Genomic DNA, 22,150 nt, shown 5'->3' with positions numbered 1-22,150 from the left:
TTTAGATCTGTGCAAGGTGAAATAATTACTAATAAGCAAAGAAGTAGAGCCTTTTAGTGAATAATCCTGCACTAGCCCTCCAGGAGAAGTAATGTATTTGTTCCAGGCATTTAGAGCCATCCCTTGAGAATATATCCCTCCATTGAAGTCTAAATATCTTTGATGCTATCTTTGAAAGCTTTACAAAAGCGGTCCTATCTGGCTTCTTGTTGTCTTATTGGTGGTTAGATAATAGTGGTGAATGAAGTGCTCTAACCCTAACTTAACCAAACCCCATTTGCCCTCCTTCTGCAGTAGAGAGCCAACCTGCTGCATCAGAAAGTCGGCCAGTGGCCAGTGGCCAGACTGGTTCCTTTGTCCCCTCAGGCTCTAGAGTCAGAAACCCCAGAGGCAAGACAAGGAGCAGCTGCAGCCCCTGAGTGTGACTGTGGAACACCTTTTCTGTTTCGTGTCACCGGGCATCAGAAGAAAGCACAGGCTCCAAAGCATAGGGTCTGACAGCCCATAGAGTTGGCCGGGGGTCTTAGTGGGTGGGGCCCTGGGCATCTCCAGGGCCAGCTAGGCCTGGGGGGGCTGAGGGACAGCGAGGAGGACCCCCATGCGGCAGGAGCAGGGAGCCTGCAGAGACGTGGAAAAAGCAGGCCGGGGCAGGTCCCAGCATTGGCTTCGTTCCCATTTTAGGACCAGTGCTGAAATGTTCACTTGCGAAGGGCATGGGTTATTCTTTCCGGCTGCAGAGTTATTTCCAAATGACAATATTTGACATCAAGAAAATAGGAGAGAATGATTTGAGATGGTTCACTTTAATAAGTGGTTTTTAAATTCTGGCTGCACATTAGGATTACACAGGGAGTTGTTTTTAAAAAGTCCTACAGCCCAGAGATTCTGACTTAAATATTTTCTTGGTGAGCCCTGAGTTTGTTTTTTTTTAAACTAGGCAGTATGTTGAAAACCCAATTTCAAGAACTTGGGTGCTTGGGTTACTATCTGTGCTGCTCTCACCATCATACTGTCACTCCTTTCTGCCCTGTGGACACAGCCCGTGTTTCTTCTGAGGACGGGTCTTCCTGACTCAGAGTCGGTGTGGGCTCCTATGCCTACGCTTGTTAGTTTTCAGAGGCAAGTCGGGCCCAGGCAGCCCTGAGGCCACTCATAATCTAAGGAGACTCCCTTCACTCTAAGTGAGCCTCGGAACACCTCAGAGCATGGGAGTACCTGTTACTATTTCAGACAATGAATTGGTAAGGATTCCTTTTATTTTAACGTTTAAAGGTTTGTAACATCTTGTGCCCTTTTTTCTATTATGTCAATTTTAAAAATGGAACATAACGGTAAAAAAAAATAACGAAAAAAAAGGACGACCTTCTTGTTTTGTTTTAATTCATTTATACATTCAATATTTTTGAAAGATCAAAACAAGAAGCCCTACCAAGCACAAATCAGGTTCACCCTGGACAGGAAGAAAGGGTGTTCTTTTCAAGGGCTGTGTTCTTTTACCTGGTGTGGCCTCAAAATCAGAATGCCTCAGCCCCGGGCTCTGCCCCCTCACCAGCTTTGCCAGCCTGAGTGAAGCCAAACGGGGAGCAGATTTTCAAGGCGCTCCTCCCTGGCCCTGGTGTGACCTGCATACGGGACCTGGCTGGGGTCTCCACGCCTCTGGAGTGGTCCCTGCCTGTCCCCTCCCTCCTCCTCGCTACCCTTGAATTCCTGTTAACTTCAGTATTTTAATTCCTTAGGCATTCCAGAAGTGTTCCTTTATGGATGTAAATTCAAACAGTCACGCTGAGCCATCCCGGGCAGACAGTCACGTTAAAGATACTAGGCCGGGGGCCACAGTCCCACCCAAGGAGAAGAAGGTAACGTGGCAGTTACACATTTGCCACGCGGTCGGACAGCCCTTCTTTCCTTGCTCTGACACTAACACCGCTTCTGCACTTGTCCTTCTGCACCCTCTCTTTTTTCCTCTCGCCCTTCTTTTTCTTTTCTTTTTTTTTCTTTTTAACTAATGGCGACACAGCTTTACATTTACATCAGAGATACCCAGCCGAGGTTTCCTGTGCACTGAGGAAAATAGTATGTGCAGAATTTAGGCATTATCTTCACAAACTAAAGAATATACCACTTTCAACATGTTCTAGAATGACTCTTTAAGAAAAAAAAAAACTATGCAACCAAGTATGTAGCACTTTTCCTAACTTTTAACATGTCTGCTTTACCAAAAACATAAAAAATAGGTGAAAGCCTTAGATTCCAGGAAGAAAACTCAGGGCAGAGCTGCATATCTGCCACCACGCACAGTTGGTCCCTCATAGGGCCATACACGTATGTATTCACACGGGTGTTCAAGATGCCAAACAGATTTTCTTCAGTATTACACATTCTCAAAATGTACCTTCCAAGAGAGTAACTTTGGCATAGTTTTAGTGCTGATATACTTTGTGGCATTTGAATGGCCTCAGAACAGATGTCCAGTCTCTGAAACAAAGTTCCATGTCATTATGAAGTACTTCAGAGAAAGGATATGAGCCTGAACGTTTCAGCTTCAACATGCTGATACGATTTTTGGCTGTAGAGCCATCTTCTCTGAATGAAGCCTCTGTCTAAATTTCAGGATAAAAAGCTTATCATGACCAATTCAAGTCCTAACATTTTTCAGCAGGAACTTACATTTCAGAATTCAAAGACTCTAGCTCCCTTAAATAAAGTCCAACGTAGTTGCCACAGTATAGTCCCATTGCTACTCCACACGCGTCCATCAGTCCAGCTCAGCGGGGGAGCTAGAGGATCACAGCATGGGAGGTTGTTCTAACAGCACCGGCCAGGAGATGCTCTCCTGAGGCTTACAGCTCCCAGCTGGGTGGCCCTGCCAAGGAGGCTGACCTGTTCCTCCCTGGCTCCCAGCCACCAGAGAGCCCTTAGTGAAATGCGTCTGCCACATGATTGACATGTGAAACCGCTAACCAGGCGACACCGGATCTCTCGGTGCGCCAGGCGAGATGATGAAATTATCGTTGATAAATTTTTCTCATGAAGAAAACCTGCTGCTAATTTGACTTGAAGCCATGATATCACATTGGAAATACATTGCTTTTCCAATCTCTGGGATTTCCTTATGTGGCCTGATTAAACCTGCTCATGGCATATCTGAGTTAAATGACATACGTGGGCCAATGTGACTGTTTCTGTCCAAATCTTTGGGAACTGGGAACTTCTCAAGTATCCCTCTGGAGAGAATCATTGTCTCGTTGCAGAATTTTGCTCATTGACTCAAAAGTTGCATGTGATTTCTTGCCCTGTGATTAGAAATCCATATGCTACCCATCTCATCTCAATCAAGGGTCCATCGGACAGGTAATAAACAGCAGGTCTGTACTGAATACCCAGCACTGTGTGTAATCACAGTGCTTTTCTGGATAATTACCATAATTTGCTGTGTATAATGAGCTCCCCTGTATAATGTGCACTCACATTTTTGGCCCCAAATTTCAGGGGGGAAAATCTTCTGTTTTAATTTTCCAATAATTTTTGTAACAATATCAGCTAGGTTGCTAGCTCCCGCCTAAAGTGTACGAAGAGCAATGTCGCGCTGCTCACCCTGTGGTAAGCGAGTCGGCCTCACCTGTCTTATCAAGTCAGAGTCACTTACTCTGTGGACAACAATACGTCGCTCTTCGTTTCATTTCGTTGAATCGTCGGCTGAAATTGCTTTCCTTGCATGGTTGTCGTAAGTTCAACAAAAGCAATTATTGTATTCCAGGATACTATTTTGCATACAGATATCATTAGTGATTTCTAGAGTTATGCTTTTCATAAATAAAAGAAGTAAAAACATTTATGTAGATACAGAAGTAGTACTACCCATGTATAATGCACATCCTTAGTTTTCCCTTACAAATTTGGGCAAAAAAAGTGCACATTCTACACGGCAAAATACAGTATACTCAGTAAATTGGTCTCCTTCATAATATCACTATAAGACTTGTATATGAGTATCACATACGATATGGGTATTAGACTTTTCCCCACATTTTTGTCATTATTAATCTCTTCCTGGGCTATTCCTTTTCTATAAACCAAATGTTTTCTTAAAATGTTTCCCATTCCATCATGAAGCATTAGCCTAGTACTTGACTTTTATGCAATTTTCCTATTACTGTGTCTCTAATTTTGGTCTATTGTCCATATGCATATTAAGCTTACGTCACCAGTTGTCTTAACCATCCAGATCTTGGGGCCTATACACAGATATTAATAAGGTTTAATTACCTTTCATGAAGTCTTGACTATCTAAGAAATCATTGTGAGATATTACATGATAGTTGTAACCAAGTTACCCTTAATTAAGTTCATGCACTTGCTTTGATACATTCATTCCTTTTTCTAGCCCAGTGACAAAAATGGCAGGTCATGTCATACCTAAACCTGACATCTTTATCTTAGCAATTTTCCATCGGGGTATTCCTGCTACTAGGCCTGTTTTAAAATACATATCTCACACAGTGACATTTGAAATACTTGACGATGGGTATGGCATGGGCCCTGACCAATTAGAAGAGATGCCAGGTCTACCCCACCCCCGGTAAATGGGGCCAGCAGAACGATGGCTGTACAGGTGTCTTCTTTTGCCTGTACATGTGTAAATGCCAGCTCCTTCTCTGATTCAGGGGTAAATTCTCACTCAAGTCCTAGCATGCTGGCTCCAAACTGGGAATTGAAACCTCAGGCTCAAACGGCATTTACTTTTCTTCTTAAAACCTTTTACTTGGTGTGTTAGTTGTTTAACTATCTATATTTAAAATCCCACAAAAGCTCTTATGTTGTTCGTCTATAGCAGCTGAATCATGACACTTGTTTGGGGGCCTCACGGGGGTGAGGGGAAGTTAAACAGGTGGTGTTTGGTGGCTAATGCACTTCACATCTCGTGTGATCTTTCCATGTGATTAATAATGACTGTGTTATTTGTGTGTTTTTTCTTGAATGTGCAGCAACATTCTTTCCGTTTTTAACTGGCGGTAGGATTGCTCTGGATGGACTGTGGCAGGGCTTAGGTTATTGTGTTTTGTTATGTTGTCATCACTTTAACCAAACCGCCTTCTTGGGATTGTGTCCCATCCTGCTAGAGTCACCTCTTCCTCTTGGGCTTCCGCAGCAAGAAGAAATGACAGCAGAGCCTTGGAAATGACAAGGCATGTCTAGTGTCTAATGTCTAGTGTTGCGGCAGCGCCCCCAGCGAATAATACAGAGAAAGGTCGTACCTCCTGGTGGAACCTTCTCCATTCCTGGTCCCCACTGCTGGGCTCTTACATTCTGAATCTCTGTGAGAGCCTCAGAAATGTATCTTTGCTCTGCAGTAGAGGCCATACAGAATAAAATCTGAATCATGATGTCACAGTCACCCTTCTAGCCTCAAACATCTGCTTTATAAATGTTTAGATGATATTTGGCAGCATTAACACACTGAATTTGGATTTGATCGTCATGGTTATTACTGTGTACCCTGAAAATAAGACTGAGTCTTATATTAATTTTTGCTCCAAAAGATGCATTAGGGCTTATGTTCAGGGGATGTCGTCCTGAAAAATCATGGTGGGGTTTATTTTCCAGTTAGGTCTTATTTTCGGGGAAACACGGCATTAGTTTGAAGCCTACTTTAACAGTTTCTTTAGCAAGTTCAACTATAGACTGCAAGTATATTTCAATCTTTCATTTGACCAGGGAAAAAGAATCTTGGGTGTTTTGTTTTGTTTTGTTTTGTTTTGTTTTGTTTTGTTTTGTTTTGTTTTGTTTTGTCATCTCAACGTACCATACCCAACCAATGCAGATGTCCTCATAGGATACTTTCCATAAAAACAAAACAAAAACAGATAGGATTGAAATAACTGGCTGGAAGGGACATGAAAAATCTCTTGGTCTCATTCTTCAGTTTATAAGCAAACAAACGAGGCCCAGAGAAGTGAAATGACCTGCCTAAAGTCGCACAGGTAGATGGAAGGTCTGGGTTAGAGTCAGAATCTTCTGCTTGCTGAAATATTGTGCTTTCTACAATGCCACACCATTCTTCTGGTTTTAGGTTCTGCTAAGCCCACTGTAGGGTGTTGCAAAGAGGACATGTTCATACAGAATCGGTCCCTTTATTAACTGCACCCCCACCCCCTAAAATTTGAAATTCTTGACTATTTTGTTAATTAAGACTTTCATCTTGTGCAAACACAGAGCATTTTTGGAAGCTGGCGAACAAAGCAGCCCCAGCTAAACAGCTGTAGGCTTTGGACTGGTGTGTAACAAATATGCTTGGCCTGCATGTTGTGGAAGTGTAATTAAAGGAACAATTTAGGTATAATCCACGTTGGGGGGATGTGGTTTTGTGGAGTAACATGTCCTACACTATTCTACCAGAACTTGGAATTTTTCCATGAAGACGTACGGAAATCTGATGTTGAATATGAAAATGGCCCCCAAATGGAATCCCAAAAGGTGAGTTCACCAGATCTGTGTCCCAACTGATAGCATGCAGATTAATTACCTTCCTTTGTAGATCCGTTTCTGATTAACGTGTGATTTCCCTTCTCCACTCTCCCTCTCAGGTTACCGCAGGGACGCTAACACCTAGTGACCATCCTAAGTGGGAAAGAGGAATGGAGAATAGTATTTCTGATGCATCAAGAGCATCAGAATATAAAACTGACGTCTTAATGAAGGAAAATTCCATATCCAATAAGAGTTTACTTAGAGACAATAGAAACTATTCCCAGAAAAATGTGTCTAAGGCCAGTTCCAGTTTCTCTGGCATTAGTTCATCGGAAGATGAAATAAGTAAAGGGCCTAAAAGCTCAGGATTACAGTACCCTGTATCTGCCACTGAGAATCAGAAAATGAATTATGGAAAGACAAAAGAGACGAGTCAACAAGGACGAGAAAATACAGATAAGGGTCACCTTCCCTCTCCCACTAGATCAGCTGAATTGAATATTTGTGATGTCAAAATTCAGGATCAAGAATTTCCAGTGACAGACTTGGGCCCAGTCGTGCTAAGACCCAAGGGGCCTCGGCATGCTCATGAGGGCAGAGAATCAACCCCAAGTTCTCCCACGGAGGAAAATGCACCCACAGACAACATTGCCTTCATGATTACCAGAACCGCCGTCCAGGTGCTCTCCAGTGGGGAGGTCCGCGACATAGTGAGCAAAAAGGGAGAAGATGTACAGACGGTGAATATTGATGCCAAAAAAGAGATGACTTCCCAACAAGAGGGAACTGAAAACGAAGAGCCAGTCGTGTGCCTCGACAAGAAACCGGTCATTATTATTTTCGACGAACCCATGGACATCCGATCTGCATATAAGAGACTTTCAACCATTTTTGAGGAGTGCGATGAGGAATTGGAGCGAATGATGACCGAGGAAAAGATAGAGGAGGAGGAAGAGGAGGAAAATGGAGATGCTGTCCTCAAGAATAACACTTCCCCAAAGTTTCATAAGCTTGCCTCAGGCAGCCCCAGGTCAGGACTGCAGGCTACGCGCCAGTTACAGCCACACTTTTTCTCCGCAGAGAACAAAGGACCAGGAGGACAGGAAAGGAATAAAACCGAGTTGACCAAGTGCCGCCAAGCAGATTCGCCGAGTCCAGAAAGCAAGTGTGACGTGACAGATGACCAATATGAAAACCCCAAGAAAAAGTTTAAGTTCAGATTCCCTAAAAAGCAACTCGCTGCCCTCACTCAAGCAATTCGTACAGGAACCAAAACAGGGAAGAAGACTTTGCAGGTGGTGGTCTACGAAGAGGAGGAAGAGGATGGCACTTTGAAGCAGCACAAAGAAGCCACGCGATTCGAAATTACTAGATCTTCTCAACCTGAAGACACCCCCCAAAATATGCTCAAGAGACAAGAGCAGTCCAGTCCAGAGAACACATCTCTCAGTTCAAGAACTGACGAAATTAGGAAAAATACCTACAGAACGTTGGACAGTCTGGAACAGACCATCAAACAGCTTGAAAATACCATCAGTGAAATGAGTCCAAAAGCCCTAGTTGATACCTCATGTTCTTCCAACAGAGATTGTGTTGCAAGCTCATCCCACATACCCCGGGAGGCCTCTCCCCGATCCTTGCTAGTTTTGGAAGAAGCTCCCACTGTCCTAGAATCCCCCTCATCAATACCTTCAGCTTCACGTAAGGTATCTTGGTCTGATGGAAAAGAAAAGACCCAGCTGCTTTCTTAAATCTGCCATAATCACCATTAGCAAAAGGTGTCTTGTGATTTACTTGCTTTCTTTCAGGTGGCTTGTTTTTTTTGTCTGTTCGCCATGGTACCTTTCTCTCACACTTTCTCCCTCCCCTTCCAAACAACAACTAGGTGTCTAACAGCTAATTGATTCTGTTTTTACCTCTGTTGCTGATTGGTGTTGGGTAACCGCAAGGATGCTGGGGCATCTATTTGCCATTGAAATGATTGCTCTGATCTTCACATTAAAATCCGTTTGATCAGTAGTGGAGCTGTTTTTCCTGTTTGATTCTTGGAATTAACCCCAGCGGTGTCTTCTGATGTCCGTCTCCTAGATCTGTCCTGCATGTAGGTCTGTGGCTTCTCACGTTGAGCTTCTCTGCACTAGGTGGGGCAGCCTCAGTGATAACCCACTCACCGGCTGCTCCTTCTCTTCCCCTCCCTCTGTTCCTTCCCACAGGGCTCCAGTGGGACCCCACAGACAAGCAGGATGCCAGTCCCCATGAGCTCCAAGAACAGACCCGGAAGCCTGGACAAACCCGGCAAGCAGACCAAACTGCAGGACCCCCGCCAATATCGTCAGGTAGTTTTACCTTAAACCCAATTTTGGATGGACGCTCTTAGGGTTAAGAAGCAAGTCACTGACTTAGTTTATACCAAATACTATGTTTTCTTTGTAAGCTATGGTTTACGTAGGCGTCCTGGATCTGGGGGCATGAAGAAAGTCTAAAAACCTTTGTTGAACTTTCCACCACGCTTTTGCATGCTCGCAATAAAACATCTTTTACTTTGTGACTCCAAAGTTTAACCTTTAACACAAGCTGCCAGAGCAGTTGGCTTTACTTTGGTGAATGTAGCGGTTCAGCAGAGCACCTTGGGAAACCAAGCCAGACAGACCTGTTGTCGAACTGTCCTGAAAGTCACCCCTACTAACGTATATGTCGATTGCATTGCATTAGAGGCACAATAACTCCCCATCACAATGCCCAACCCCCACCCCAATAATAATAACCCACCCAGACGCATGGCTGACCCAGCACCCAGAAGTGGTCTTTCTTTTTTCCTGTTCTGCACATCCTCTGCTCTGTACTTTGGTGGTTTCTGCCAGGTCCAGTACAGCACAACAAGACTTAGCTCAGGCCTTGAACTTGTTTGGTTTGGTTTAGTGTCTTTTATTTATTGTTTCTCAGAAGGGCTGTGTTGCCAGACCCTATGGAATGATCGTGTTACCAGCTTCCTGACAAACTCTCCCGCCATCTTTATTTGCAGGCTAATGGAAGTGCTAAGAAAGCTGGTGGGGACTGTAAGCCTACTTTCCCCTCCTTACCTGCTTCTAAGATTCCAGCCCTTTCTCCCAGCTCTGGGAAAAGCGGTTCTGTGCCCTCTTCTAGTGGTGACAGCTCTAACTTCCCCAATCCAACTGCTTCTAAACCATCAGTTACTTCTAACCCTCTCAGCCCCCAAACAGGACGATCTGCTCCCTCTGCCTCCCTGATCCCCTCTGTCTCTAATGGCTCCTTAAAGTTTCAGAGCCCCACTCATCCAGGGAAAGGTCACCATCTTTCCTTCTCACTGCAGACTCCAAACGGCCGAGCAGCCCCTCCTTCCTGCTCCTCCTCCCCACCCTCCCCTGCCTCCCCCACTTTACTGAGTCAAGGTGCCAAGAGCATCAGGACCATCCATACTCCTAGCCTCACCAGCTACAAGGCGCAGAATGGAAGTTCAAGCAAAGCCGCCCCTTCCACAGCCAAGGAAGCCTCTTAAAAGCCAAATCTTATTAGGTTCAAGTTGGAGTTACATTTAAAAATTTAAAAAAGAAAAAAAATATGTTAGCAGTCTTCGACAACTGTTTTCACGAGAGAATGTAACATATTGCTGTATTGTTTGAGGCTTAATGCTAAGTATGTGCTAAATACTGGATTAATAGATTTCAGTAAAACTTATTTGTTTTTTACTTTGTTGCTGTTGTAATTACATAGTGTTAACTGTCTATATCCAATCCCTGTTAAATGAAGTAAGCATGTGTTACCGAAAGAGAGAGTATGAGGAGAGAGAAGGGTATGTGTGAGACAGGAAAAACAAAATGTATTCAGCATGTAAAACATGTATGATTCCAGAATTTTAGTATGTTTTGTATAAAAATATTTTTCATTACGGAGACTAGAAGTGAACAGAGAAATACACAAGTGTGACTATACAAATTGTAAAACAGATACTATAATATTTCCTTTTATTTTAGTGTTATTTAGCTTTATTACAGATTTCTATTTTTGTCAAAATTTCATGGTTTCTTTCGAGATCTTTTTTGCCAGAACATTTTGATACTATAGCATTGTACATTTGAAAGTAGTGTGCTAGACAACAAGCCTATGAACTTCAAGCCAACGCAGGCATATGTAGAAGGCAAGTTATCAAACCAATTGCACTGCCATGAAAATTATGTATAATAATTTGCCAGGCCAAGCAAGCTAGTGTTCCTTTTCTTTTTCTTTTCTTTTCTTTTTCTTTTCTTTTCCTTTTTTTTTTTTTTACCATATTGGGATTCTCTAGTAGTTTTCTTTGCAGTATCTAACCCCTTTCTTTGTTTTCTGAGACCTGGTAACCCACATTATTACATTGTGGATTTTAAAATGTACACTTCTGTACGGTTCTGTAAACTGATAAACTTTTGTAAATATATAAATAGACATAAAAATACTGTATGTGACAGCACACAGAGTAGTTTTCCCACACCAAAGTTAATTTTTATGCATGCTTTAAAAACATATATTGGGATGGGCAGAAATGGGACTATCCATACCTTTTTAAAAAGCAACAAGTTTGCACAGCTAGAGTGTTTTTGTAAATAAATGTATTTGTATAACACAGTCATGTAATATACAGAACTATAAGCAGAGACTTTGCAAAACTAAATAAAGGGCTGCATGCTTATTATTTTTTGTACCTTGTCACTATAGCTACTTCCTAGTCAAAGGACAAAACAACTGGTTTGGGCTTTGAGGGCATTATAAATAACATGTAACCAGCCACAAACTGGTTTTCTGAAAGCTCTATTTCTCTGAAAACTCTGGGGTGACTCAATGAGTTCTCGATTAATTCAATGCAAGCATTGTGCCTTCCAATGTAAACTGCTGACTCTATGTGGCATCGAGGTTTGGCTAACAGCAAACCTGGGTACAGAGTTTCCACCCTCATTTGCCAGAGAGGGCTCTACCTACTTTCTCTTTCCTGTTTAAATTTCCAGTAGAAGTAAAGCAGAAATAAAATGTCTTTATCACTAGGAATTTTTTTTTCGAGTTCTCAATTTAAAAACAAAATACTATTGGTCTAGCTAACATTATACTCTGTTTTCCTTTAAAAAATAGGGATAAAAGTTTGTGAAAAATAATACCAAGCGTATGAATTTACTTCAAGAACAATCTCAGGAACCCGTTAATCCTTATTTTTTGCCTCCACAACATTTAACTTGGTGGTTTGTTTTAAAATACAAATATTCTTATTACTTTAGCACCTGGTTGTTAGTGTTTGCAATCTTCAGGCTTATTGAGCTGGCATGCTTTCACCAGAAATATTTTATCACATCTCCACTCATTATAGTAATCACGTTTCCCGTAGTGCTCAGAAAAGCCATTATCTTACATCTTTAGGTATAAAAGGCTCCAGCGTTTCAATCAGGTCTCACCATCGACTCAATAACTCCATACATATAATGAGCTAATTCATACCAGTTTGTTGGCTCCTGTGTATGGACAGGCTGAGACTTCTGGGTAAGCAGCTAACCAACAGATTGTGGCTCACGTTTTCACTTTAACTTCAGACTTCCCAGCGCTCTGGCAGGACATACAGGTGATGGTCAATTTCAGCCAATATAATAAAGGAAAGAATGTGCTCACCAGGTAAGGGAAAACTCAATATAGCCCCTGCCCAAGACCCAGCAAAGTACAGTTTGCCTCCTCAGGAAATTGGAGGGAAGACCCTACTAATTGGAGGAACTGAACCAGGTGTGCACACCTGCCTATGACAACACTTAACAAAAAGCCACCTCACTTTCTTTAACATCTAAGGTGGGTGATGTTAGATAGTATGGGCTGCTGGATTTTCAGACTTCATTAAGGACTCTTAACAGATTCTCACTACAGTATCTTTTAAAGTCACCATTAAACTTATCATTGCATCTGAAAAAGATTCTCAGAAGTAAGCCAGGGGTCTTCTCAGATTTATTCAACAGTCTGTAATTGGTGCTACCTGCTGGTTATGCAGCCTTGAGCTTGCCTCGGTTTTCTCAGCAGTTAGTGGAGACCAATAATGGAACCTTCCTCATATGACTGATGGAGGATTAAATGAGATGTATAGAACATCCCTAAGACAGAGCCTAAGACATATATCAAGCATGCCATAAAGGTGCGTTAGGACTGTCGTCATCATTCTCACTGCTGTGGTGATGACCCTTAAGAAGCTTCCAGTCTAGTGGGAAGGGGGTGGCACAAACACAGGTGGGTAGGGGAGTCAGATAAGGGCAGTCGTTTCACGGAGGTGACGGTGGTGGCCCTTGCAGGTGTAATACAGAACTTTTCATAGTGTTAACAGCATTGAAGCAGCTGCTTTTCTTTTAATGCTGCTTGGAACTGGAATTCTTTCCAAAGTAAAACTTTTACTTGGAACAAAGCCAGAGCCCTAGAACCACGGCTACAGAAGGATGGTCCTTTTATGAGGTTGCTGTTTTCAGGCATGGGAGAAGTTGTACCCAAATCACCTCAACCCAGACCCCTATGGTGGTGAGAGGGGTAGCCGGTGCCCATCTCTGAGCCAGTGCCAGGGGCAAGACCCATGAGGAAAAGTATCTACGTTCACTGGGTACTGAGAGCAGGTTTGCCGACTCTCCCCATCCCCCAACCAGATTCATGGCAAACCCAGGCCACTTCCCAACTGTCTCTCCTATAATTGAAACTAGCTTCCTCTCCTCTCCGTGGTTCTGGAAACACAAAGGCATTTGACAGCAACCAGGAGTCTTTTTGGAGGGAGCAGAGAAATGAAGACTGCTTCTACCGAATATTCAAAAGGTAATTTTGCAAAAGTAATGAGGTGACCTTCTCCAGGCCACCGTGCACAGTCTGATCTACACTCCTGAGGAGATAAGATCCAAAAAATCGATAAGTGATCACAAGAGCACTTTCGAGGAGAGAATCCCAGGCCCTGCCAGAGCTCTTGGCCATCCAATTCCAGAGCCACCTCAGAGACAAAGGCTCACCCTGGTAGCCAGGAGGCAAGGGCATCACCGGCTTCTACTCCCACCACGTCCTGCAATGGCTCCCTCCTCCACGAATGCCTCCATTGCTAACACACACTGCACATTTTTCAGTCCCCACCTTTGGCTCTCTTTAAAGGCTTTATCTACTAAGATTTTATATTAAACAAATGAGATTGAGTCCCCTTTCTATTGACAAAGGGCAGTAGGGACCAATCTTGCACCTTTACCAGTCAACACACCTCTGCAGGGGGTAGGAACACAGATAATCCCAAACGTTGGTGAGGGCAGTCCTGCCATTCTTTCTGGCAAAGGCAGTAGTAGACAGATCAGACCAAAAATTATAGACATATTAGAGATCTAAGTGTCACGCAGGGTCTCTGGTCCTGCTCCCCACACAAGAACGCAGGATATGGTGAGGCCAAAAAGGAACACCCACGGAGTCATAGATAGGGGAGTCATACCACTATATTCTCGCTGGCAGCTGGGTTGGAGATAAAGGAAGCAGAAGACACGCAATCCGCCATCCGCTTCTCTGCCAACCAACCCACCTGCTGGTGTAGCCACGGCAGTTATGTCAGTGGCTAATGGCTAACTGGTAATCGCTGATGGCCAACAAGTTATAGCTAATAACCGAGCCAGCACCGTTCCATGTGAGGCCGAGAGCGTGGAAACCGCTCTCCTGGCTCTGTCCCCACACTATGCTTCTTTAGATTTACAAGCAAGGCAAAGGGTTGTCTCTGACCTGTCCTGTGTCCTTTCTGGGTGTCTCCCCCTTTCTGAGTTTGTTCTCTGCACTATGAGCACAGCGTGTGAGTCTGCGGCCTCAGTGCCTCTTTCCTCCACATCCCTGGTCTCCACTCAGCCAGGAAAGTGTCTTGCAGGCATGGTTCCTCCTCTTTCTGAAGCACAGGGCCATGTCCACCACCTGTACCTTGAAAAGTGCTTTTTGTCCTGACATCAGCTCCCGTAACCAAGACACGAGGGTGTATGTTACTCACAAGAAAGAGTTCACTCACCTGGAAATGGAATCAGGGAAGGAAACTTTCAGGAATAAATAGATCATTGTATGGTGATTATAATCAACATTCTTCATTTCCCCAAATGAACAGAGTCACACACCTTACATAACCCGGACAAAGAATGTCCTTTCACTGAGTGACCCCAGAGAGATCATGACCTCCTGCCTTTCTGCCCTTTCTGTCTAAAATTCCTCAAAAGAGGAGCTCCTGAGGCAAAACAGGCGTCCCGTCCTGCGGGATCTGGCTGCTACCTGCCCGTGGTCTTAACTCAGACCACCTGCCCATGGCTCCTTCTGCCCATCCGAAGCCACAAGTTGCTCCTTCTGCCTGGAATAGTCTCTCCAAAAAGCCTGGACCGGGACCTTTGCTATGAGCACCATCTCCATAGCACTTAGGGGAGTCTGAAGTATACGGTGGGATGAGGTGGCCAATAAAAATAAATACAGGAATTAATGTCTGTACATACACCCAGAGGGACCCATGGCAGGATCTGCTAAAAACCATGGACAGTACTCTTCTGTGCAGACACAGGCTGTTGGAGGGTGGATGTGGGGCTCATACTGTTCCTAATATGTCATCCAGAGCTAAAAAAATTGACTCCCTGAATTAGGACTACAGCATTTTAGGAACAACTGTTCACTTGCTGCCACCTGGTGGTCATTTCTGAAACTTCCTCTAGGAGACTTGCAAACCCAGCGCCTCACCAAATCTTTCAACTTCCGTATCTCCGTTTTGCTACAGCTGTAAAAATGTACAACCCACCAGCAGCATGCAGCCGTGGCCCTGGATGAAAGTGTGAGGAAAGTGGCATTTGTTCTCAGGTCAAGGCTTCCTTTTCAGAATTACTACCTCCCATCATTTATTTTTTTTTTCTTTTTAAATTGGGGAAGGGGTACAGGACTTTATTGGGGAACAACAGTGTGTACTTCCAGGCTTTTTCCAAGTCAAGTTGTTGTTCTTTCAATTTTAGTTGTGGAGGGTGTCGTTCAGCTTCAAGTTGTCCTTTCAGTCTTAGTTGTGGAGGGCGCAGCTCAGCTCCAGGTCCAGTTGCTAAGTTGCAAGGGGCGCAGCCCACCATCCCTTGTAGGAGTCGAACAGACAACCTTGTGGTTGAGAGGATGCGCTCCAACCGAGTCATCCGGGAGCTCAGCGGTAGCTCAGCTCAAGGTGCTGTGTTCAATCTTAGTTGCAGGGGGCGGAGCCCACCATCCCTTCCGGGAGTCGAGGAGTTGAATTGGCAACCTTGTGGTTGAGAGCCCGCGCTCCAACCAACTGAGCCATCGGGGAGGCAGCTCCCCTCAAGGTGCCATGTTCAATTTTAATTGCAGGGGGCGGAGCCCACCATCCCTTGCGGGACTTGAGGAGTTGAACCAGCAACCTTGTGGTTGAGAGCCCACTGGCCCATTTGAGAATCGAACCGGCAGCCTTCGGAGTTAGGAGCATAGAGCTCTAACTGCCTGAGCCACCGGGCCGGCCCCATCATTTCTATTTGGGGGGGAAGTGATGATACACTAAGGCACTAGAAAATTAATGTTTACTTCCAAGCAAGCACTTTAGAGCCCTAAGAAGAGAGCAACGCTTAATCAGCGGGTTGAGCATCCAGTGATAGAATTCCAAGTGTCAGAGGGCAGAACTGTATGGACTGAATGCTCGTGTCCACTTTCCATGTTAACACCCTTCTCCCAATGTGATGGTATTTGGAAGTGGGGCCTTTGGGAGATAAAGAAGATAAGAGGAGACCGTGACATTGAGGCCCTCATGCTAAGAGGAGACAGACACCTGAGAATGTGGTGCTTGCAAGCCCGGAAGAGAGTGCTCACCAGAACCTGATCTCAGACTTATAGCCCCGTAATGCAGGGTTTCAGCTCCCGCTCCCCACACAAGAATGCAGGATATGGTGAGGCCAAAAAGGAACAACAACGGAACCATGGATAGGGGAGTCATAGCACTATATTCTCAATGGCAGCTGGTTGAGACACAAAAGCAAACATCCACCAGTACCCCAACAAGGGATCTTCCTGCACCCCAGTCTCACTGGCTGCCGGGCAAGACACAGGAAGTAGGATCAACATGATCTTCAATCCACAATCTGCTTGCTAACCACACTTGCTAGCCATAAGTTGTGCTTGCTAACGTAGCCACAGCAGTTATATTAGTGGCCAATGGTTCACTGGTTACAGCTGATGGCCATCGATTACCTGAGCCAGCACCTTTCTATGTGAGGTCGAGAGCCTGGAAACTGCTCTCTGGGACTCCGTCCCTACAAGCCCCCAGAACTGTGAGAAATAAATGTCTGTTGTGCAAGCCCCCAGTGTGTGGTATTTATTATGGCAGTCCGAGCTGGTAAGAACTGAGGTGGAATCCCGTGGGTACTAAATCCCTATGGGTATGAATTCAAGTCCCTTTGAGGCAGCCCTCTCTCTGGTCACCATGAATTTCCCATTGTTCCATGTCTACTTGGCATTTCTGGAGAGCGTATAGCCATCCACAGCAGGGATGAAGGAGCTAGAAGCTGTAAACATGTAGGTAGACAGGAAGCCACGAGGGGCCCTGACTCAGCCAAGCTCACCAAAGCAACGGTTCAAGTGCCAAGCCACACGACCCCTGCTCTACACCTGTGCACTTCACTCAACGAGGAATTTATATGTATCCTGGTTACAGTTTCACCTGTTAGAGTCAACAGATCATTCCAGGTGCATTGAATTAAAATCCAAATCCTTTACTAGGGCCTGCAGGGCTCTGCCATGTGGCTCCTTTCAATACCTCCCAAGTGGCCTTCTCATACTCTGCAGAAACTTTTTGCCTGTGAGTGAATGCAAAGACATTACCTGTGTGCATCAATAACTCTCAGCTTGTGGGTAACCCTGAAATGTCCCCCAACGTCATATTAGAATGTGGGAGAGGTATATGGAATTTTCATCTGCAACAAAGGGCCGTGTGTTACCAAAAAAGGTGGAGAGATTCTGTTCTGGCATCTTTTTGAAGTGCTGCTATCAGTACTTCCATGTCCAGACTCAGCTGCCGGCACTGCGTGAGACACGGGGCCGTTCAGAATCTGAACTGTTCTCTGTTCTTCTCCATCGACTTCCCCGATGGAGGAGCTGATCCATCTCCTGGCGACTATTAGCTTTATCTCAGTGGTTCTCAACCAGAAGTGATTCTGCCCCCAACGTGTATTTAGTAATATCTGGAGACACTTTTGGCTCTCACAACTGGGAGGAGTGGGGGTGCTACTGATGCAGTGGGTAGGGTGCTGTTAAACACCCTACATTTCACAGGACAGTCCCTACAACAGAGAATGACCCAGCCCACGTGTCAGCAGTGCCCAGAGGCCCTGGGGTTGTATCACATTTCCTATGCAAAAGCCATTCCCTGTGACAGAGAATGGCCTCCAGGGCGAAGGAAGCAAAAGGTGCTCCTGGACCCCACACACCAGGAACCTCCTCGAGCTCTAGCTCCTCTGCTCCCTCTTTTTGCCACCACAAACTTTTGCCCTTTTCAAACTTTTGCCCTTTCATGTTTATTTTCACATAAGTTTCCCTGTTACAAATAAGGATTTGAAGGGAGAGAGAAGGCCACGTAAATTCCCTCGGATATCTATCGCAGGGTAAAAGTCCTGTCCTCTCACAGCCGCTCAGAATGGGAACAATGATGAGAACCTGTGGTCTCAAGCGTGACTACCCCTGAACATCAGCTGTGGAGCTCGGAAAAACTCACAGGCTGGGGAGCGGGCGGGCCATTTGTGTGCTGGAAAAGCTCACCAGGTCTCAGCCAGGTGAGCTGAGGTAACGAGGACAGCGCTACCTCAAAGGTTCACCATGTGGCACCGCACCTTCTCCCTGACTCTCAGCAGCTACGTGGGGACAAAGAGGGAGTTAACCGGAACCTCTGTGGCTCCCTCACCAACCCAGGGCATTACCTGACTTGTTCTTCTGAGTCTGCGGCTGGGGTCTCGGGGTTAACCTGAGAACATTCCTGTAGCAGCAGGGCACTGAGCAATGGGTGAGTGGCCTCCCGGTGGTGCTGGAGCTGCAGATAGGAGGGAGCCAGGAGGAGGGGAGGGAGGAAAGAAGCAGACATGCCTGGAGAAGCGGATAAGTCTGGTTAGAGAAGCCCTGGAGCCCCCGGAGAAGAGGCGGCTATGCGTGGGCCTGAGTCCCAGGTGCTGCCTCCATTCCAGGCGGCTTTCCAGTCCCGGGGCCAGCTCTGAGACACCACCACCTCTTTTTTCTGGGGGTGGCCAAGGGGTTCCTGCTTGTGAGTAGAACATGCTGTATCCCGACATGCTCTAAGGGGCCTCACATAGGGAGTCCTGCCAGACGGGTCCACAATGAAAAATCACACGTGTAAGCTCCTGGGTGTGATTTCCAGAGGCCCTGTTCCCTGAAAAGTGAGGGTGTCATCCTTTCCCACAGTGACTTGAGATCGTGAGATCTTTCAGCCCTCGAAAAATAAAGTACCCCCCAAATGTGGTCAGAAACCCAAAATAAAAAAACTGTACTCTGGGGACAGGGGCAGTTAGGAAAACCTCCCAGAGAGGCTGTCATCTGAGGCTTGATGGCTTATTTGAACCTGCCTGTCATTTGAACCTTAATGTGCAAGCAGGAAGTAATGAGGCAAAGAGGTTGTCGTGCGGGGTCTCAGCTCCCGCTCCCCACATAAGAACGCAGGACATGCTGAGGCCAAAAAGGAACACCCACGGAGGCATAGGTAGGGGAGCCAAACCACTATATTCTCACTGGCTGCTGGGCTGGAGACACAGGAAGCAGGAGCCACATGATCCGCAACGTACAGTCTGCTTCTCTACCAACCAACCAATCCCACTTGCTAACTGCAATCTGCTGCTAGCTCAGCCACGGCAGTTATATTAGTGGCCAATGGCTCACTGGTTATAGCTGACGGCCAACTAGCCACAGCTGTTGGCCATCTGATCACACTTGATGGCCATTTACTACCCGAGCCAGCACCTTTCTATGTGAGGCCGAGAGCCTGGAAACTGCACCCCTGGCTCTGTCCCCAGAGGTGGATAAAGCATCAAGCGCAAATGATGCTACGTGTGTGGCTACAAGGTACCAAGCAGCCCCCGCCTTGGGAGCTAACCTGGAGAGGACTGTGTGGGAGCACAGGGAGCGGCCTGTGGGCTGCAAGGGGAGATGGCTCCTGAACCCTGGGTTCAAGGGTTTTGTCTAAGGGGTTTGGACCACTTTAACCAGCCCCTCGTTATCCTGGCCCTCGGTCCTCAAGGAGGCCACAGCCACCTTAAATCACCTTGAGGATTTGAAAGTGTGACTTGCCTGAAGTGCCACCACATCTACTGTGTGCCTCGTTATGGGGCAATTGTATGAGGCCCCAGCAAAACTCAATCCCTTTCCTCAAAGAACTCAAAATCCAGCAGAAAGGAGGGACAGCAGAAAGGTGGTGTTGGTAGAGGTGCTGGGGCAGGTGGGAGCCCAGCACAGGATGGCCTGGTCCTCACCCACCCACAGGGGAAGAGGACAAATGACGTTTCACACAGAGAAGTGAGGCCAGGACAAACGGCATTTGGCTGGGCAAGTGGCTTAGGGAAGCAGCAGAGGCGACCGTAAAGCAGGTTGGAAAGCAAAATGAGAAGGGCTTTGCCCACTAAGAAGCAAAGATAGTAATTTTCTTTGTAGGCAAAAGGAATGTATTTATGGATTTTAGGCAGAAAGGTGACACGATTTGCGTCTTGAAAACCATTTTAGAAGGGGGTAGGGAATGGGGAAAGGGAGGTAGAGGCTCAGAGTTGAGAGGGCTCATGAGCAGGAGCTTCGCAGAAGCTGAAGGACAGATCACCGAGGCTGGCAACTCACTCCATCTGGTGCCTAATTGGATGTGTGGGACTGTGTTTCCACCTGGCCCAGAGTCTCACTTCTCCTGCCCCTTCATTCCCACTCTGCCTTCTGCAAAATTAAAATACCCTGCTTGCCCACGGATGACTTTCAGAAGAAGAAAATCTCTGAGTTCCATAGACATTGGCTGCCGCGTATGAAGCCAAGCACATTGTCTTCATTCTGTTGCCATAGCAATACCAGATGCTTCTGGCAAGACGGTGGCCCTGTGAAAAACTGATATTAAAAAACCAAAAATTGGTTTTTTAACTGGAGACCAAATTTTTAAAAATTAACTCAATTATTGTCTCTAGTTCAGTCACACCAAAGCCAGAGGGAGGACGGACCTCCCGGAGAACGTCTTGACACTCCCAGCTTTCTCAAGGAACCGCTATTGTGAGTTCAGCCACACCAGCTACCACCTCTGGGCTCTAACTGCCCCCTGTCAGTCAGGGCCAGAACTGTCTGGCCTTATTTGCTTCCAAAGAGAATGCCACCCCATTGTGCCCCCCCCACCCCCATGCGGTTGTTGTGGCAAGAAGAGCTCAGTTTCCATAGATCAAGAGGGGATGGCATGCAGCCCAGGTGACAAGCTGCATTCACAGGAGGTCAGCCCCAGGCCAACCTCAGGCTCAGGCTGCCCTCCCTCACTCGGAGATGGCCATTGAAGCATCAGGGAATGGAAGTGGCTTTCTGTCAGGCTATGTTCCTGCCACAAATTAGGAAAGACCAGGCCTTGCTTTGAGTGACCCCATCAGCTTATTTCTCCCCAAAGTTTTCCTCATATCCTTCCAGTGGGAACCAGGTCAGGAAAGTGGTGCCTGAGGGGAGATTGTCATTCCAGGGATAAGGTGAGGGGGACAGACACACAGGGTGATGTGATGAGGGTGAGTATTGTTCTGAATTCAGGAAGAGCAGCAGCAACGTCAGTGATGGCTACCAGAAGCTGAGAAGCACCAGACTCAAGAGACGTTGCGTTAAGAAAGAAGCAAGGCAACATCTGCAGAGCCAGAGCGTCATCAATGAGAAAGCTTCGAGGAAACAGAGAAACTGTCCTAGAATGTGGCGACTGAACAAGAGCTCTGGGCTCACTTCCAATCTTTGCAGAGCTGGTATATTCCGTTTTGATTTTAAGAAAAGAAATTGTGTGCACCAAACTATCGTGTGGATTTCAAATAGGAATTGAGCTTGGCAGTGTTGTTTAGTTTGAAAATTTCAAATAGGTATTTTATCTCCCTAGGCAATGATTTTTGTTAGCAGAAAGTAGAACAAATCAATTATTTTTCTGAAGGGAGTTTTATTTCTCAGAGCCGAATTTACTTTCCTATGAAAACTGAGACTGCTTATGAAAATGGCCTAGAGTTGGTAATTAAAATCATGTTGAAATTACATACGTAACAGAGATTAAAAGTGTCTAAACAATCAAAAGTTGTGTTCTGTGGTTCCTCTATATTTTCTTCTTGATACACTTCACCCAGTAAATTCTCACTTTAGAAAATCCTCATATGTAGAGAAAAACCTCTGATATACCACAATCAAAATTCTCATATGACTTGATTTTATTAGGATACATAACATTGACCTGTGTTTTCCTTTAGTTTTGTGCTCTTTTTATAAAGGGGCAGAAATCTCTATATTCTGTAAGTCCTAAAATTCTGTTACTAAAACGAAAACTGGAACCACTGGAGTCAGTCTGATGGTCTGACCTGGTGGGAAACCATTTGTCATTCTTGGCTCCATAATCGTGGATGGATGACTGAATCTCTCTGCCTCAGTTTCCTCATCTGCAAGAAAGGGATATAATACTTCTGTC

At 45.5% G+C, this 22,150-nt stretch overlaps 1 protein-coding gene across 12 annotated transcripts in view; it reads left to right on the top strand.

Annotated features, from left to right (window-relative positions):
* The window catches only part of KIAA1217, a 435,058-nt gene extending 423,402 nt beyond the window's left edge, over positions 1-11,656 (top strand). For 6 of the 12 annotated variants that reach the window (XM_081048609.1, XM_081048615.1, XM_081048614.1 and 3 more), the window contains 5 exons: positions 1,737-1,856; positions 6,397-6,474; positions 6,585-8,174; positions 8,682-8,804; positions 9,491-11,656. In XM_081048609.1, coding sequence (XP_080904735.1) covers positions 1,737-1,856; positions 6,397-6,474; positions 6,585-8,174; positions 8,682-8,804; positions 9,491-9,985 — 2,406 coding nt within the window. In that variant the 3' untranslated portion in view covers positions 9,986-11,656. The remainder of the gene's footprint in view (positions 1-1,736; positions 1,857-6,396; positions 6,475-6,584; positions 8,175-8,681; positions 8,805-9,490) is intronic. The other 6 variants (XM_081048618.1, XM_081048610.1, XM_081048611.1 and 3 more) reach the window with 2 other exon arrangements.
* The last annotated feature ends 10,494 nt before the right edge of the window (positions 11,657-22,150 follow it).

Source organism: Rhinolophus hipposideros (genome assembly GCF_964194185.1).
Source record: "Rhinolophus hipposideros genome assembly, chromosome: 1".
In the NCBI taxonomy this organism is placed as follows: domain Eukaryota; kingdom Metazoa; phylum Chordata; class Mammalia; order Chiroptera; family Rhinolophidae; genus Rhinolophus; species Rhinolophus hipposideros.
The sequence above is the reverse complement of the archived record's forward strand: the minus strand, read 5'-3'. Positions and strand labels throughout refer to the sequence as shown.